General features: G+C 42.2%; 1 protein-coding gene across 1 annotated transcript; it reads left to right on the forward strand.

The window, feature by feature from the left end:
- Positions 1 to 218: 218 nt before the first annotated feature.
- On the forward strand, positions 219 to 17,613 carry LOC310927846 (glutamate decarboxylase 1-like; the record flags this gene model as incomplete). Its single annotated transcript, XM_083890250.1, has 16 exons — positions 219 to 294; positions 2,256 to 2,312; positions 3,966 to 4,103; positions 5,297 to 5,539; positions 7,739 to 7,829; positions 12,102 to 12,214; positions 12,836 to 12,951; positions 13,268 to 13,347; positions 13,711 to 13,765; positions 13,876 to 13,992; positions 14,074 to 14,138; positions 14,820 to 14,898; positions 15,012 to 15,161; positions 15,767 to 15,874; positions 16,196 to 16,285; positions 17,440 to 17,613. 16 exons carry the CDS (start codon positions 219 to 221, stop codon positions 17,611 to 17,613), a joined length of 1,752 nt encoding a protein of 583 aa, XP_083746376.1.
- Positions 17,614 to 19,308: the final 1,695 nt, after the last annotated feature.

The following is a 19,308-nucleotide window of genomic DNA, read 5'->3' on the forward strand; positions in this document are numbered from 1 at the left end:
AGGGGATAAATCATTCCTGTGCAGTGGATAAGATCATTTGGCCCGGCCGATAATAATAATGTCATAATTCACACACACACACACACACGTGTGTAGGCTCTTACATATATATCAGCTTTGAAAGAGACACATGCAGCCGTTTCTAACACTGGACCCTTTTTTTTATTTTTATTTGCAGCTGAATTATTTTCTGGAGGAGATAAGACAACACAGGACTGATGGCCACGTCTGAGCCGAGAGCCAGCGGCGGGGACCAGGACCCCAACTCCGCCAATTTAAGACTTCCGTCCGCAAGTAGGTCCTCAATGTGCCGTCAATGTGAATAACAGGGACCTCCTTTATATCGACCCCCCCCCCCCTTCCCCCGGGGGGTGAAATCTCGTTAGGCGCACAGACGCTATGACAGGGACGAGGTGCCTTGCTCAGAGGGCACTTCCACAGAGCGATCTATGGCCAGCACTAAAGGTTCCCTCCCCTCCCTGTCTCGCTCTCTGAGGCCATTTCTTTTCTGTGCAGACTCCGTCGTTAATCATTGCATCAGAACAGAGCCGTCACAGCTGCCTGTCGCTGTCTGGCGGCGTCCAACGCTGGATTTTTGGCGCAGAAATAATGCGCATTTAAGGCGAATTAGAACGATTTTGGAGACTGAGATCGATTATGTTTTTGTTTTTTTCAGAATTCAATTTTACTTCTCTACGTCCTCTCACGCGCGCGTCACCTCTGGTTCCCCCCCATTACAATTATTTCAACATAAATAAAAAAAATAAAGTTTTTATTTGATTTATTTCAGTTTCCCTGGCGTCAAATCCTAGGAACGCGCTGATTGGAGTTAATTGTCTGCTGCTCGTTTTAAGTGGTTGAATCCATTCATAGAGAAAATGAACCTACAGGTTAATTTAGTCTTTTTTTTATTATTTAAAAAAAAAAAAAAAAAAAGCATGTCGCATTTACAAAATGCCCCCCATCCTCCCCCCCATCACGATGCACTTGAGCAGCCATCTGCAGTGAGTGCAACGCTAAGAAATAATAATAATAATAATAATTGCAGGGTTTTTTTGTCTTCATTTCAGAGCAAAAACCTGTTTAGATAACGAGTTCCTGCAGGGGCCACATGGTGCAGTTTTTATCTTTATCAATAAAATCATTTTAAATCCTCTTTTTTTATTTGTGGCCCCTGGCTGTCTATAAACCACACCAGAGATTTTTTTAAAGAAAACCATTAAAAAGGCGATGTTTGTTTTGTCTGAGTTGCTTGTGCAGCTGCTGCTGCTGCTTATGCTGCTGCTGCTGCTGGATGTTGTTGCCATTATCTCTGTGCCTGACACGCTCCACCATCTCACGCTCGGTGCGGCTTGTATATTGTCTGTCTGCGTGAATGCATTGGCCTCAGCACCTGCAGTCGATGTTCTTGGAGAATTTTCATCCTTTTTCCTTTTTTCGCTCTCACTCTCTTTCACGCTTCTTGCTTTTGTTTCTAAAAGTTTTTTTTCCTCCTTCCTTCCTTGCTTCGCTTCTTGCTCCATCTCTGCTCGTGCATGTCCACCACCCAAAAAAAAATCGGAATCATGCATCAATTAAATCTGCACAAACACAAATTCTTATATATCTGCCGCGAATGAATCCAATAGAAAACACTGGGAAAAAGAAGATTCTCGTGACTGCAGGACTTTTAAAAATGTGACTAATCCACTCACGGCTGTGGATCAGCAATCAGACACTGTCCATAGTTAATTCGGCGTGTTTCTTATCTTAAAAACGGGCAACACTGACGCCCACGCAGCTGTAGAGAGTGTGTGTGTGTGTGTGAGTGTTTTTATGACACGCACTATACTGTAGGTCTCTGCACCCACGGCTTCTGTAGACTTTCCCCGGCCACGCACAGACTCCACCAGCTCGCTCCAGTCACATACTGTGTTTCACTCAATTAATTTCTGCCCTCCTCCGTGAGCTCATTTCACGGGTGTTAATTCCACTCTGCCCTTTGGATGTGTGTGTGTGCGCGCGTGTGGGCCACGCGTGCCATTGTCGCTCCCTATTGATTTGAACTTAATCCGGAAATGTTATCATGATCAGTGGGTAAATAATAAAAAAAAAAATTTACACGACTGAAAAATGACGCACAAACGCGCGCGCGCACACACCTGGCCACGCGCGTCACGCTTCCACAGTGCGTGTCCCTCCATCCTCACGCCGTCATCCACGCTGCATGTGCGGCCTTCACGTGACAAACACTGAACACGTTCATTCTGTTTTAGCTTACGAATATGCGTGGATGCACGGATGCACACGGAAACTGGGGATGAAGATTTGTGGTAAGTTTTTTTTTTTTTTTTTTAGTGGAGGCGCGTGACGCCCGCTTCATGTGTTCATTTGTTTTATGACATCATGAATAATGTAGGTTTTTATTTTTGGCCTATGAGTGTTTTTTTTTTTAGTTAAATCATATTTGTGGATGAATTCGTTTAAGTGTGAGGCCTTTTTTTTAAAGAGGCCTCAGTCCACGACTGTCACTGTGCGTTTCCATCTTCAAAAGGTCAGTGGACATTAGCCCGTGGGTGAGGGTGATGAGAGCCCCACTGAACCCCACGTGACTTTTCCATTTCGTCAAAAAAAAATAAAAAAATCCAGGAGATAAATATATGGTGTTTTTCATTCCTCCTCCTCGTGAGTGACATTTATCTTAATGCCACTTAGTTACTGTGGGCCACTCTGACGCAGTGGAGGGTGGTGGACGTGGACGTGGACGTGACGTGACGTGACGTGACGTGGCAGGGAGGGGGGGCGTGTTTAATCTGCCATCATTTAAAGGAATTCGTTTCAGATTATTATGGTTGCAGAGATCACTGTGATTGGTCTGTAATTCTGAGGGAAATAAAATGGGAAAATATGGCTGTAATATTTCTATATGTGGCAAAGTGAAGTTTCAGATATTAATATTGATTTCACATAAGGACAAATAACTAAGAAGTATAGTGTAGTGGGGGGGGGGGGTCAGTATGTGGATTTGTTTTATTATTATTTTTTTAACATACTAAATAAACTATATTTCTCTAGTGTTGCTAATTAAATGCACATGTGTCACATCTGTTCTAGTTTTAAAACAAAACAGAGTAATGAAACCAATTTACTTTCAGTATAAACACACCTGACCACTTTTGTGATTTTACTGCCCTTTAAAGTAAAAAAAACCAAGAGTGGCACTGATTTGGTGCAAATAACTATATAATTAATGCATTTTATTGTGTTACACTGGCATCAATAATAGCCCAGCTCTGTTATTCTGGTGGTGAGAGGGGGGGCCTAAATCAAATTCAGCTTAGGGCCCCAAAAAGGCTTTGGTCGGCCCTGATTTTTTTTTTTTTTTAATTTGACAAGCAAGATATGGACTTTGCATACTTTTTCACAGATAACAGTGTTTATATTTATACTGTATATGCAGCAGGATGTGGATCTATGGAGTTCTCATATACAATAGAGAGCAGAGGCAGCTGTAGGATTCTCTACACCCGTCATTAGGCTCTCTTTATGGGGTGTGAATTTATTGGCTGCACGGATCATCACCGCGGGCTGTCCTGCTCACTCAGCCGGAGTGTGTGTGTGTGTGTGTGTGTGTGTGTGTGTGTGTGTGTGTGTGTGTGTGTGTGTGTGTGTGTGTGTGTGTGTGTGTGTGTGTGTGTGTGTGTGTGTGTGTGTGCAGGAGGAGGGTGATCCTCTCCTCCCGATGCCTCCTGACCAGGGAGTGGCTGTCTGTGACGTCACAGGGCGGCGTGTCATGTCATTTATAAGTCTGGTCTCCATGAGGAAAAAATGCAATAGTGAATCTGAGGCTGTACTAGTATAAAATACCATCAAATATTTGGACTTTTATTTATCATTTTCACTCCTTGTGTTTGTCTTGTGTGTGTGTGTGTGTGAGATGGAGATGTTTGGAGATAACTGCTGTCCTCCGCCGTGTAACACCCTAGGTTTCCTGCAGAAGAACAACAGCATGGAGGACAAGGGCAGAATCTCCGGGCAGAAGAACCTGCTCTCGTGCGACAACAGCGACAGGGACGCGCGCTTCCGTCGCACAGAGACCGACTTCTCCAACCTGTTCGCGAGAGGTGAGGCGTGCACCACAACTATGAGCTCTCAATGTGTTGTTGTTGTTGTTGTCATGGTGTAGAAATTCAGTGTAAGGGTTCGAACACAGCTCAGTCAAAATAGTTAAAAGGAAAAAAAAAAACACAACACCCTCTTCAACATACACATCTCAACAAAGATGTATATAAATACATATACAATAGATTGTTTAAATTGCATCTAATTAAGAGATAGATAGATAGATAGATAGATAGATAGAGAGATAGATAGATAGATAGATAGATAGATAGATAGATAGATAGATAGATAGATAGATAGATAGATAGATAGATAGATAGATAGATAGATAGATAGATAGATAGATAGATAGATAGATAGATAGATAGATAGATAGATAGATAATATTCTATATGATTAATTTCTGTTGGAAATTGGTTAATTAATTGGCTTACTAAAGTGAATAAATAGCCAGTTAAACACAGGCCACAACTTAATTCAAAATGTCTCCAAATAATGACCAGTACCAATAAATAACAGTATTAGTAGTAGTACCAAGTTTATATATATATACATATATATATATATAGAAGTTTTTCTAAATACAGCTCGCGAAAGAGGTCTCCATTTTAGGCCTATAAATAAAAATAATAATAATAATAATGTAAGACATGTTTTGTTTTGTTTGTAATCAGTACACACACATGTATATATATATATATATATATATATATATATATATATATATATATATATATATATATATATAAAAAGCTGCCAATTAAACAAGTGAAAATTCACCTGATAAGATTTCTTGAAATAAGACATTATATTTAAGTCTTAAAAGATAAGATATCTTGAAATTTGTTGGCAAATCTCATTCTAACCTATATTTTACTACAAATAGGACATTTTGTGTCTCATGATAAGCTAAAAAAATAGTATTTTCCGCCCAAAAGTAGCATCCTTTTTTGCCTTTCATGTCATCCTCCTTATTTCAAGTGTATTTAGAATGTTTTAGAATCTAGACACATTTCTATAGGTTTAAGTCCACCACCTACTTGAGATAAGATTAGAAACTGGCATTTTAAGACCTATAATTAGCATTACTGACTTGTATCAGAGCTATTCTGTGTATCTTATTCTAAGTTCTACACCGTTTGAGATTCAAGACATTCACCGACTAATATTTAATGTCCACCCCTCACTGTCTTAGACCTGCTGCCGGCCAAAAATGGAGAAGAACCTACCATTCAGTTCCTGCTGGAGGTGGTCGACATCCTCACCAACTATGTCAGGAAGACGTTCGATCGCTCCACCAAGGTGCTGGACTTCCACCACCCTCACCAGCTCCTGGAAGGCATGGAGGGCTTCAACCTGGAGCTGTCCGACCAGCCCGAGTCCCTGGAGCAGATCCTGGTGGACTGCAGGGACTCGCTCAAGTACGGCGTCCGGACAGGTGGGTGGGTCACCTTCAGATGCTGTAGAAGGTCACACGGGAGGAGAATTCAAAATCTGACATGAGCCGAGAGCCTTAACGCAACAGTGCCCTTGTAGTTCAAACGTATACACTGTCATTTAATGGTTTAACTCTTCCACAATATGATCATAAACAGAGGCCAATAAGGAGACGTGTCAATTCCATCACATTCATATGAAGCATTTCCACTTCACAAACCACTGGGGAGGAGGAGGAGGAGGTTGTTCACCACATAGTGAACCTCTTACATCTTATTACGACGACCGATTTATTTATCGCCCCCCCCCCCCACACGCTAATTCACTTGACATCCTCCTCCTTTTTCTCTCTCTCTCCCTCGACTTATTAAAGCAAGTGTCGCCTGAGGGGATCCTAACACGGGCTGTTCCACACTGTTAAAAAAACGACAGCGTTTAAACTGTCCCACGGGTTTCATATATCACACGGGATCTTGACCGTCTTCAGCGAGGCTCTGTTCATGTGCAGGGACTCCACTGTTTGGTCCCTGATTTGTGTGACGCCCAGAGAGACTTATTGTCACCCTTGCTGTTTGTTTAAGAAATATTCCAATTCAACACTTTAAAATGTCAGATGGGACTGTTATTATTTATTTAGTGTTAAAGTAACTACATATAAATCACTTATTCAGTGACGCACTGTATATCCATGAGTGCATTCGGGCTCCAGGCCTGGATTTCGACGATGACTGTGTGCATGTGTGTGTGCAAGCACCTTTGAGTCTAAACGGTTGTCATGCAGCCTCGTTACCGGTGTAATTATGGTCCACTGAACAGGCTTTTGTGCGATCCCTTAACTTTCACGGTCAGTGATGGGAATACAAAATGAAAGCACACACACACACACTCTTGTTACGTTCATTATGTGGTCAAAACAACCAATATTATAAATCTGCATTAGACTATAAGCAAAGTAGTAACATTAAAGGTGCATTATGCAATAAATCTAAAGCAACTGGCCATAAAATCCTCCTAATATGTCACAGAGACTCTGGAATAATGTTCATATAACAAACTGAACTCACCAACAACAACAGTACAGACAAAATATTTGCATTAAAAAAAATATTTTGCAGACTGCAAATCATGTTTTTGTTTTGAAATCATGTTTTGGCCAATCATTGCAGTCAGTAGAGTCTCAGCTGCCGAGCAACCACGGGTTGCCAGTTACGTCAGAAAACGAAACCTAAAAGACCTCTGTGTTTTGAATTTGAACGTAGTAACCGTTTTTGGCCACATTCTTACACATGGCACCTTTAAATCCAAGGTTTCAACTAATGCATCCAAATATAATATGATCTACATGGTATTAATCTTTACTTTATCTTCTTTAATCTCAATCTTTAAACACAGGAATCCATCATGGACAAAACAACATATATCAAAGAAACATGGGGGGTGGAAAGGGGACCATTATAACTCACAGGAGCAGAGTCTTTGTTCTCCAAATTGTTTGGCGGGAAAACAGGGGGGGGGGGGGTTCAAAGTTCGTCAGGGCCGGGCTTATATAACTTAGAGGGGTGTGGTTAGGCGTGGCTGACAGGTAGTGGGTGGAGTCTTGTGGTTTTTGCACAGTCAGCAGGACTGAGTCCAGTCATCATACGTTCGTGTATATTTATATTCAGATATACAGTAGATACTGTATGTATACAGACAAGATTCTTGGTACTGCTCACATATAGACATGTAGACCTTGAAGTCTTATAATTAATTTATTCATGCAAATTGACGTAAAAAAGAAAAAGTATAAATAAAAGGTAAGGAAAATACTTGTCATTTAAGCTTTTTGAGTTTTGCATATTCATATAAACTACTGCCACACATCTGGAAACAGGTACATGATGTTGCTTGTAATCAGATATTTAAACTGATTTAATCTTATACTTGTTTTTAGGTTATTACTGCGATAACCCGACTCCTGTCACTGTAATGCTGCGAGTTCGTGCCACGGAGAAAATAGAACTATGTCTATAAGTGAACATACGTTATGTCAGGATCAGTGGATACGGTCATCGTCCGTCTCATCCCATAAGCAGGACAGGATGCCACGACCTGAGAAAACACAACATAATATTAGAGATATTAAAATGTGCAATACAATAATCACAAAAAGCATTTGTCTTTATGCTTATTTTTCACAATTCTTTTTTTTTTGGGTCAGGTCACCCACGCTTTTTCAACCAGTTGTCCTCTGGACTGGACATCATCGGTCTGGCTGGAGAGTGGCTCACCTCCACTGCCAACACCAACATGTAAGTCACACAGTGTGCTGCTCTCTCTTTCTGTGTGTTTGCATGCTTGTGCATGGGGAGGAGGGGGGGAATACACCTATATGTCAGGAAAGAGATTTCCTGTTTGTGTGCGACTGGAAACAGCCCAGAGTCATCATCATCATCATGATCATCATCATCATCATCATATAAGGCCACAGTGAGAGTCGCTGGTGGCGTTCCCCTCGGTTCACATCGGCCTCTGAGGACAGTTATATAAAGTGTTTGTCTTGTCCTGTAGAGACTTGGTGTTGACAGACTGCGCAGCGCCACAGTGTACTGTATATCAGCAGCAGCTCAGCCTCAGGGATGGTTAGATTACATATTGATCCCAGGTCACAGCTACATGGTGGCCCAGTCTGATAGAGGGCATGATCCACATCAACATCCCACATGGTCACACAGATACTAAACACACACACACACACACACACACACACACACACACACACTGTCGGTTTGCATAGCGTTATCATCGCGAGGACACTTCACTGGTGTCCGTTCAGACCGAAAACCTTTTCACATTAACTTTATCTGTAGCCTGAACCTCATCCAGTTCCTCAGAAATGAGGTTTCTATCTTTAGAACCAGGTTTTGAACTATTACTAGTTCTAAAAAGGTCAGCGTTTAAGCCAGAGAAAGTGCAAAAGACGATTTCCTCTGCCCATTTTACGGTCATGAGCAGAGTTAGGGTTAGGGGTAAAGGGTTAGAGCTAGGGTTGGGGTTAGAAGTCATGATAATGACTGTGAGGTATATCTACAGACTGATAGACACTTTAATTATATTAAATGCAGGTGTAATAAATATGTGAGGGTTTTGTTGTACAGAAATGTCCAGATAATAGACTTTCAGTCGATATTCACAAGCCGATTGTCCAGTATTCTCTTACTACCCTTTCTTTGTTTTTGGACTGTGGGAGGAAACAGGAAAACCCGGAGAAAACCCATGCACACACGGGGGAGAACATGCAAATCCAATTCAAAACCATGTAGATATGTCATTTTAAAGGTATAATGAACTTGTAAATGAGGTTCAGAATCTCATAAAGTTGCCAAAAATTCAAAAACTGAAATATTATTTTCAAAACTTAACCATCTCATCTCCAGGTTTGTTAGAATGTCCCAAGAGACAGAGCCGCTGAATTCATGTGTGCACACTTTCATAATGACACACACACACACACACACACACACCAGCGCTGGATGTCCCAGATACAGCATCTATAGCGTTCCAGTCCATTGACTGCAGGCTCATTGAGAGCTGGTCTTAGCAGATAGGCCAGCTGGGCCCCACACTGATACACAATGTCCTCCGGCTGCACCGACAACTCAGTGTCTGTGTGGAAACTGGCTGCTCCAGCTCCCCGCTGAGTGCTCATTCTGGCTCCATTGTCCCTGTGGACACAGACGGGCTCCGCGGGTCCATTGAGGGGCTGAGAGGAGAGAGTGGCTGGGGGTCAGAGGGTTAGTCACATAGAGAGAAAGACACACACACACATCCAACAACAGACCCACACACATCGAGTGCCCTTGATGATGATAATAAGGGCATTTAGGGGCCGTCCCTGGAGACGGGCAGGTGACTGAGGGGTAATTTTCGCCCTGAAAAGAGCCATGATTGGCTCTGATTGTGATAATGATCACTATTATTGTCATTACAGCGTGAAATGACTCACAGAGGGGAAGGGGAATTTTAAAAAGGCAGTCTGATGTAGACGCCATCGATTTTAAGGAAGTGAGACGACCCGGGTATTAAATCATTTGGACCTCCTTATATGAACCATATCAAAGAGGACTGAGGCTGTGAAGTCAGGGTGAGACAGTGGGGCTTCTTTGTGTCTCTGTCCTCTCTTGTCATGGTTCATTGTCATAATCTGGTCCTGTGTAATAACTGTAGTTGATATTGTCAGAGACCGTATGTAAAAAAACTGGACACAGTCTTCGTGTTTTCTCACTGAAAACTAACCCGACCGTTTTAATTAAAGTCCCTGGGGAAATTACACCTCGGTAATTGCTCGTTTTCAGGTTTTCTTTCATGGAACGTGATGTGAAATTTAGAGGAAAATTGATGATAACGTATGGTGCATATGCATGAAAAAGCAGTGTGATTGACAGCTGGTATCATCCTGACTTCCGGTCGCAAAACCTCAACAAAATATGACTCTGGATGTTTCAGAACAGGAGTTCAGATTCTCAGTAGTGAGGTCATATACTGTATATTTATAAAAAGGGTTGCCTTCTCGGAAAGAGGATTTTTCCCATTTGTGAAATCAGAGAGTGCTTTAAGTTCAAGGGCTTTTGTTGTTGGAGTGCAGAGTGACAGCAAATATGTTAAGTGTAAGACGATAAAACATTTTGTACACAATCAACAATGAAAGATATAAAAATGAATATAATACAGGAATTAAGTACCATTCGTCTCCACTCGGGAACTCGTGCATCGAAATTGATCTCCCAATTCCCCACAGGAAATCACGACGTCAGGGAACTCGTTTTTTTTACCACAATTCTGATAGCAAGTGAAGGCAGCATTGGTCCTCGCAGAGTGAACATCCCTCGTGAAGCCGGTCGGATGTCTTGTTCCCCCCGCCGTCTAAATGAGAACATAATTTACAAAATTCCACATTATGTGCTTTTCTAGAACAGTGTTTCTCATCCTGGTCCTGGGGGGGGGGGGGGGGGGGGGTCACAATCGAGCTCTGCAGAAGCCTCTTAACGAACCGTGCGTTTGAATCAGGTGTGTTGGATCAAAGAAACTTCTAAAACATGGAGGGGATCAGTCTGTCAGGATCAGGATTAAGAAACACTGTTGCAGAAGACCCGGAACTAGTGATTTAGACCAGGGTTTTCTCAATCTTGTTTCCTTGCAATCAGGTGTGTAACATATCTAAAACATGCAGGATAGTGGATCCACGTGACCAGGATTGAGAAACCCCGGATTTAGACCATGAACTCTTCAGAGAAATGTTCACTGATGTGAGGAAAATCCCATAGATTTTCATTCAAACTGACTTCTTTTGGCCAGTGTTACACCTGTAATGTTAAAACGAACCCATCCATGGTTTAGTGCCAGGCATAATTACACTAGATTGTCTGCTTCGTCTCCTTTTGTCCTCAACCATTACTGTCACCCTCGTTTTTTTTGTCGTCTTGTCCTGTTTCTATTTTTTGTTTGCTCCCCTCGCTCTGCCTCCACATCGTCCCCCTCACCCATCCTCCTATATCTTTTTTCGTCTGCTGCAGTTTTTGTTTTCCCCCCCCCACAGTCTTTGTCTCCTTGCCCAAACTTCAAAATGCTTCACACCTTGTTTAAGACATGTGCAGATAGGAATCGAAGATGATGCCATTGTTTGTGTCCGATGCTGGTGCATGGTAGCTAATGGAAATGGGGGGGTGCAGGGGGGTGTTGTTGTATAACTGGCCTCATTAGAAGCAGGGTAAACTGGGATATGTCCTGAGGGTGTGTGTGTGTGTGTGTGTGTGTGTGTGTGTGTGTGTGTGTGTGTGTGTGTGTGTGTGTGTGTGTGTGTGTGTGTGTGTGTGTGTGTGTGTGTGTGTGTGTGTGTGTGTGTGTGTAGGAGGCAGTGAAACGTCCCGTCACTTAGAAAAAGCTCTGGCTTTCCTGCGACACATTTAACCTACTTTCTCCGAGAGGTTTTGTTGCAGCGTTCTCTCTGGAGCCGCTGGTCTTTTATTATACTTATTTCATCTCATTGAAATCGCGGCTTTTGTCTTTTAATCTTTCCCTATTCATGTCATGACATCGTAACGCTGATAATCTCGGTCCTTTCCTCCATTTCCTGTATTTGGGCCCACCGACAGAGGCTCTTATCTCTTTAAAACACTCTCTCTCTCTGTGTCCAACACACACGTGCACACAGTCATTCACGTCCTCTCAAGCATCAAATCAGGCCCATTCAGTCTCAGTGTGGAGATTGGCAGGGTTGACAGATAGCCATCAGAGCTTTGTGTGCTTTAATTAAACCACTGAGTGATTTTACGAGGCATTTGAATATGAATGTTTGCTGCTGAACTCCTATCATCAGACCCCTTTTTTTTTTTAATTAGCCAAGTCAGCACAAGCTCCAGTTTGTGCTCTGTGGATGGAATTATAGCAGAGCTAATGAAAAGCCAATGTGTGTGTGTGTGTGTGTGTGGGTTCTCTTATCTGCCAGCGTGTGCTCAAGAATCTTCTTTGAATCTCTAATGACTCGGCTGTTACAGTGGTTTTAAAATCAGAACTTTTCCCGACAGGTTCACCTACGAGATCGCCCCGGTGTTTGTGTTGATGGAGCAGCTGACTTTGAAGAAAATGAGAGAGATGATCGGCTGGCCCAGTGGAGAGGGAGACGGACTCTTTTCACCAGGTTAGGTTTTCGTTGTTTTGAAATGTGGTAACATATGAGGTGCAGACACACCACGCAAGAAAATAATAGTCAGCACCTCTTACAGATATTCCCTTTTTTTAAAAAAAAGCCTGAACTATCACTTTAAAGGTGCCATATGTAAGAATGTGGCCAAAAACAGTTACTACATTCAATTTCAAAATACAGAGGTCTTTTAGGTTTAGTTTTCTGACGTAACTGGCAACCTGTGGGTTGCTCGGCAGCTGAGACTCTACTGACTGCAATGATTGGTAGTTGGCGGTAGGTGGCGCCACATGCCAAAACCTGTAGTGTGCGTGCGTGCGGACCACCCCGTGGCAAAACACCTTTTTTGTGGGGACATTTTTCCTTGTGGGGACATTATGCAAAGTCCCGAATGGTGGTCCCCACAAAGTGGTAAAGACATGTAGATGTGTGTGTGTGGTGTGCTAGTGTGTGCGTGTGTGCTCGTCTTTCTATGCTTGTGTGGACCACCCTCTGGCAATAAAGCTTTTTTATGGGGACATTATGCCCAATCCCGAACGTGGTCATGTAGATGTGTGTGTGTGTGCGTGTGTGTGTGCATCCTGCTCTCTGTGGCGCTAATATGTCTCTGCCCAACAGGGGGTGCCATCTCCAACATGTACAGTGTGATGATCGCACGTTACAAGTATTTCCCAGAGGTCAAGACCAAAGGCATGTCTGCTGCTCCCCGCCTAGTCCTCTTCACATCTGAACATGTATGTGTCTCACACACACACACACACACACAAACACATGCACACACACACGGCCCATTTTAAGTCCTCTAATATCGCAGGTGCTTCGCTTCATTGAGCGCAGATTGAGGCCATTGAAGAAGTCCTGTCGTTATCAGTGGGTCTATTTGAATCGAGGCAATGGCTACTTTAATGGATTCATCTTGCGTTTTATCACATCTACTTTTGTCTGTAAAGAATTGTGCATTTTGGCAGCCAGTGAGACAACGCTCGTGTAGCAATTAGCTCACGAGATCTCCCGTGTCTGTGTTATGGTCCTAATGTGTGTCTCCTACAGAGCCACTACTCCATAAAGAAGGCAGGGGCTGCTCTGGGCTTTGGTTCGGAGAACGTGGTCCTGCTGAGCACAGACGAGAGGTACATGATTCACAGTGGACCTTTTAACATTCAACTCATGATTCTATGTCAATCATGTCATATTATGTTTGTTTAATCAGTAGAGTCGAGGCATGTTGACATAAAGTTTTTTACGTCTTCCTGCATTATATCTCCTTTTTTAAAACATTCCTCTTTTTGATTGTTGTGTATAAAATGCAGGAAATGTGTAAAATGTCAATCAGTGTTTTTTTTTTATTATTATTGATTACATCCTTGATGGTTTAGTTTTGTCCAAATAATATGTGATAAGAGGAGCAAAGACACCAGATAGTGTCCACATTAAAGAAGCTGATATCACAACAAAATAAAAGTTGGTGATTTAGTTGTTCTTTCCTCTTCCAGGGGGAGAGTCATTCCTGCGGATCTGGAGGCCAAGATCATTGATGCTAAACAGAGGGTCAGTGTCTTTTTTCTTGAATTTTACATACTTTGGGTCTGTCAGTCTTGTTTTTTCTCTCTTTTACCAGGAGTGTGTCCTTCTAAGTTGTGTGTTTGGTGATTCCGCAGGGTTGCGTGCCACTGTTCGTGAACGCCACGGGTGGTTCAACCGTGTACGGCGCGTTTGACCCCATTAATGAAATTGCTGACATCTGCGAGAAGTACAACTTGTGGCTGCATGTGGACGTAAGTCGCAGACACTGTGTCTGATTTCTTAGTCTCTGAGTGCTGCTGTGTAACGATACCTGTGTTTACCTGTGTCCTCAGGGAGCATGGGGTGGTGGACTGCTGATGTCCAGGAAGCACCGCCATAAGCTCAGTGGAATTGAGAGGTACGTGCATGGTAAAAGATGGACGTGAGGAACTGTTGGATGAGATCACATCATTACATTAAAGGAGACATATTATGCAAAATCATCTTTTTAATAATTGTAATACTTATATTTGGACTCTGGAGGCCCAATGAGTAGGCAAAGTGTGAAAAAAAGATGTCATGTTTTTGTGGTCTAAGTACAGGAGATAAAACACGCGATGTTGACTTCCGCGCTCATCGCTACGTCACAATTAGACATTCCTGCAATTGTTGTCCCTTTGTCCCTAAAAACGTGAGAGTGCAGGCGAGGGAAATAGTATCCAGAAGAGTGGAAGTCCACAAAGTGTTCTATTCTTGTCTGCACAGTGCAGCAAAGAGTTCTACACAAACTTCCAGCCTCAGAGGATTTACGTGTCCAGTGGATACATTTTATATATGACGGCAATGTGCCTGCTAGAGCCGGCAAATGATGGCTTTTCCAAATGCTAACTGCTGTTAGCTGCCGGAGCCTCAGTGACGCTGGTGTAGTTTCCTGTGTCTCATTTGCATTTAAAGAGACAGGCACTCAAAAGCGAGCGTTCTGAACAGGGCTGTTTTGGCAGAGTGATTAAACTGTTTCATTAGGACACCAGGGGACTAGGTTAACTTGGAGAAATAGGGTATAATATGTCTACTTTAACATGTCCATAACATTTTGCAGGGCCAACTCTGTCACATGGAACCCTCACAAGATGATGGGCGTGCCTCTACAGTGCTCTGCCATTCTGGTCAGAGAAAAGGTACAGGAAAGACGCGCACACACACACACACACACACACACTAGCATCAACATGAGCGGAGGAGTGAATGGGAAAGAGGATAATAAATGTGTGTTTGTTGTGCTCGCCTGTAGGGAATCCTGGCAGGCTGTAACTCCATGTGTGCCGGCTACCTGTTCCAACCAGACAAGCAGTACGACGTCACATACGACACAGGAGACAAAGCCATCCAGTGTGGGCGACACGTCGACATCTTTAAGTTCTGGCTCATGTGGAAGGCCAAGGTGAGATGGAGGGACTTATACACTACCGTTCAAAAGTTTGGGGTCACTTAGAAATGCTCTTTATTGTCAATGAATATAACACTAAATTAATCAGAAATACACTCTATATGTGGTATAATGTGGTAAACGACTATTCTAGCTGCAAACGTCTGGTTTTTAATGGAATATATATATATATACACATATATATATATATATATATGTACACATATATATATATATATGTAACCATCTCTCCGGGGTTCTAATGGAACATTGTGTTTGCTAATCACGTTAGAAGGCTATTGGATGATTAGAAAACCCTTGAAAACCCTTGTGCAATGATGTTAGCACAGCTGAAAACAGTTTTGCTGGTTCTTTGCCGAAAGGGCAAAATCATTATTTTGAATAAAAATCATTATTTCTAATCTTGTCAATGTCTTGACTATATTTTCTATTAATTTTCCAACTCTAGTGATGAATAAAAGTGTGGGTTTTAATGGAAAACACACACAAATTGTATAGGTGACCCCAAACTTTTGAACGTTAGTGTATTTACACTGGCTATAATGACATCATTGTGTCTGATTGTTACCAAATTGACATTTGTGGGGGTTTTTTTGCAGGGCACCATTGGGTTTGAGCAGCACATCGACAAGTGTCTGGAGCTTTCTCAGTACCTGTACAACAAGATCAAGAACAGGGAGGGATACCAGATGGTGTTTGATGGAGTGGTGAGCCTCCTTTCATTTTTGATCCCATCAATTTTATTTCGAAAATTCAGGGGTTTTACAGTTTTAACTCTTTGTCGCAGTGTATTTCTCTTGCACTATGTGTCAATTTGATTTTGTTTTGAGACTGTCCTCCAACGAAACGTAAATATGGGTCGCAAGCAGGAATTACGACCTGTACGTTTATTTTAAAAAAATAGGCGCCACCTAGCGGTAGTATAAATAACAGCAATCTGGTACACTACTTTGTGTAAATGAAGACATGAACATGCCAGGTTACGTGTATATATAAATTGTGCTTTGCTTGTGTGTTTGTGTTTGTAGCCCCAGCACACCAACGTTTGTTTCTGGTACTTACCACCGAGCCTGAGAGGCATGCCAGATGGTGATGAGCGGCGGGAAAAACTACACGGGGTAAGAAAAAAACACACCCTTTTATTCCCATCAGCATTTAGACTGACCCTTACATTTGTATCATACAACCTATATGATGATCTTTTGCACTGCAATATTGATGTTGTATGTAGCACTTACCATGAAGTCCATAGAGATAATCAGCTATTTTCAATCAGCAGTTAGACCAGCAGCTCCTGTGTCCCTGCAAGCTAAATTAGCTGATTTAGATTTAAAAAAAAAAAACAAGTTAAGGCTGAGAAGGCACACATAATATGACTGAGTATTATCGGTAAGAAGACAAAACAGCAATCTGGCAAATGCTGGTGAGCTGGTCCAGGCTTTTAAACAGGAGTGAGTGAGTGATGGCAATGAGAGGAATCTGCAGCAGGTGATTTGGCGGGAAATCGGGTAATTGGGGTTTCTCTGGCCAGCCTGCAGGGGAAAAGACAAGCAGACACATTCACAAAACAGTGAGCCGTATAACAGGAGAGGAAAGGGGAAGAGGCATTTTAATGCAGATCTAACAGACTTAGGCTCCGTCCCAATACCTCCCCCTTAAAATTTCCCCTTGGTTTTGAGTTTCCTCAACCGTAAATTCCCCTCGTTGAGGGAAGTGGTATTGGGACACCACTACATGCAAGTTAGGGCAGTGAACGTAATGAACGCGCTCACCTACGTCACATGTTGACAATTCAACATGTGAGCGTGCTACCTTTTTCATTCAGGAAAAATGCCGGCGGATCCGGGATCCCGGTAGCCGCTCGCTAGCTAGTTAGCTAGCTGCTTTCATAAATCGTCACTTATTTTCTTACATTAGTGTTCAAAGCTCAACAGTCCTTTGGCTGTATATCAAACCAACACAATTCGACATTGTAACTTTTTCGCTTCTTCGGGAAAAATATATTACAACGGAAATGTTCCTCGGCAGATGTGGCCGCCATCTTTGTTGATAAATATCAGCCGGCTCGCTGAATTCACAAAGGATCATGGGTAATTTCATCTTCCACTTCTTTTTAAGCCCTCATCAGAGCTCACTACATTTTGAGGGTTGATTATAAGGGGAAAATCGCATTTTACCCCTCACGTGAACGTGCAAAATGTAGGGTTAGGGCAAAAATGTAGGGTTAGGGGAGGTATTGCGACAGGGCCTTACTCTTTCTTTACTTCACCAGGTGGCACCAAAAATAAAGGCCATGATGATGGAGACGGGCACCACCATGGTGGGCTACCAGCCTCAGGGCGACAAAGTCAACTTCTTCCGCATGGTCGTCTCCAACGCAGCGGTGACCCAGTCCGACATCGACTTCCTCATCGACGAGATCGAGAGGCTGGGTCAAGACCTGTAGACCCTTGGGCCTCCGTCGCTTCCCACCTGCTGATATTCGATCACTTACATTTCCTGCGTGTGAAATGTCAGAGAGGTGAAACGCTCGCAGTGCTGCAGACGGAGTGACGATAGGTCACGCTTTTACGGTTCTTTCTGTTCGGGTCCAGCTTTGCCTGCAGCATCACGGCTGTTTCTCTGAAACTGAAGAGAGAGAGAGAAAAGCAATGAGAGAGACCCATATATTACCTTCTTTATTGAAAATAATATATATATATATCTGAAAGCTCCAGGTACAACAAATATACCCTAATGTACATATATGTGTGTGTGTGTGTGTTTTCTTCAGTGTGTGTGAATGTGTTTAACAAATGAAAGGTAGAAAAGCACAGATAAAAAATATTACACTATCATAAACCACTCTTTGCTAGACACAGTTGAATCAGCTGTACTTACAGTATATATACATACACATATATATATATATATATATATATATAAGTTTAATCATAGATCTATTTGTCCAAAACCGGTGTAAGTCCCGGACAAAGTGCACGTGCAGGTGTGCACGTGGCACACCGAGCGTATCCTGTTCCTATAATATAGGTTAGCACTGTGTTAAAAATAAGCTATTGTGCTCACCATAGGCATCTGGTGCGTTAAACCGCGAGTTTTCAGGTAACACCTGCTCGTCGGCGTGCAATATTTAGTCACGTAGAAGATTAAGATTTTAAGTCTGTCCACAGGTTTGTGTGGCAACATTTACGCTGTATAAAAAATAAAAAAATAAATTAAAAAAACGCTGGCTCGTTCTCCGTTTCACGCAATCATGTGATGCCCATTGTGTGTTAATGATAAGATTGTTGAGAATATTAATATTAAGAAGAACAAATATGTATTTGCAGATTCAGGTATTTTTTTGTAAATGTATCTTTATGCGTATTACATGGTAATACATTTGTAAATGTTACTCACGGGAGGATTTATGTCAGCCAAAGAAAGAATCGGGGACAGAGCAATCCATCGTATACCTTCATTTCTAACATCGTACAGATAATAGATGTTTGTAAAACGTTAACTATTGACACCCTCGACTGCGATGCAATTTCTATTGTGTGTGTGTGTGTGTGTGTGTGTGTGTGTGTGTGTGTGTGTGTGTGTGTGTGTGTTTCTGTGATTGTCAGCCATTCTGACTGAATGTTTTGAGATGATTGACTGGATTTCAGATGAAGTCCTCTGGCAGTCATATGTTGGGCTTTTGTTTTGGAGAGAAGCACAAGGATGAGAATGTACTGTCCACTCGAGATTTGGGAAGAGAAGATTGTTGTTTCTGTGTATATCCTAATACATTTAGTGTAATATAGTATATTTATTGTAATATGTATTACCAGTATTCTCAGTGTTACGGGAACTCGGTGGAGTATCTTGTATAAAGAGTTCCCGTTAAAAAGTCTTTGCACAATGTTCACCTTTCTTTCTTTCTTCCATTGTAAATGGATGTGTACTATTGCAGTGTTATATAAAAGTGAAAATGAACAAAAAATATTTATGGTATCTTGGGACCATTGTATGTAAATGGCACAAATGCATAAATCATAATTACATATAAAAATCATCATAATAAGGTCATCTGTGTGCTGTCTGTGGCCAGTGGCTCCTGTACATCCCAGCTGTACGGGAACATTACAGGAGGTTTTAAAAAAGGCACTTTAACAGA

Source organism: Microchirus variegatus (genome assembly GCF_963457635.1).
Source record: "Microchirus variegatus genome assembly, chromosome: 5".
NCBI classification, from domain to species: Eukaryota; Metazoa; Chordata; class Actinopteri; order Pleuronectiformes; family Soleidae; genus Microchirus; species Microchirus variegatus.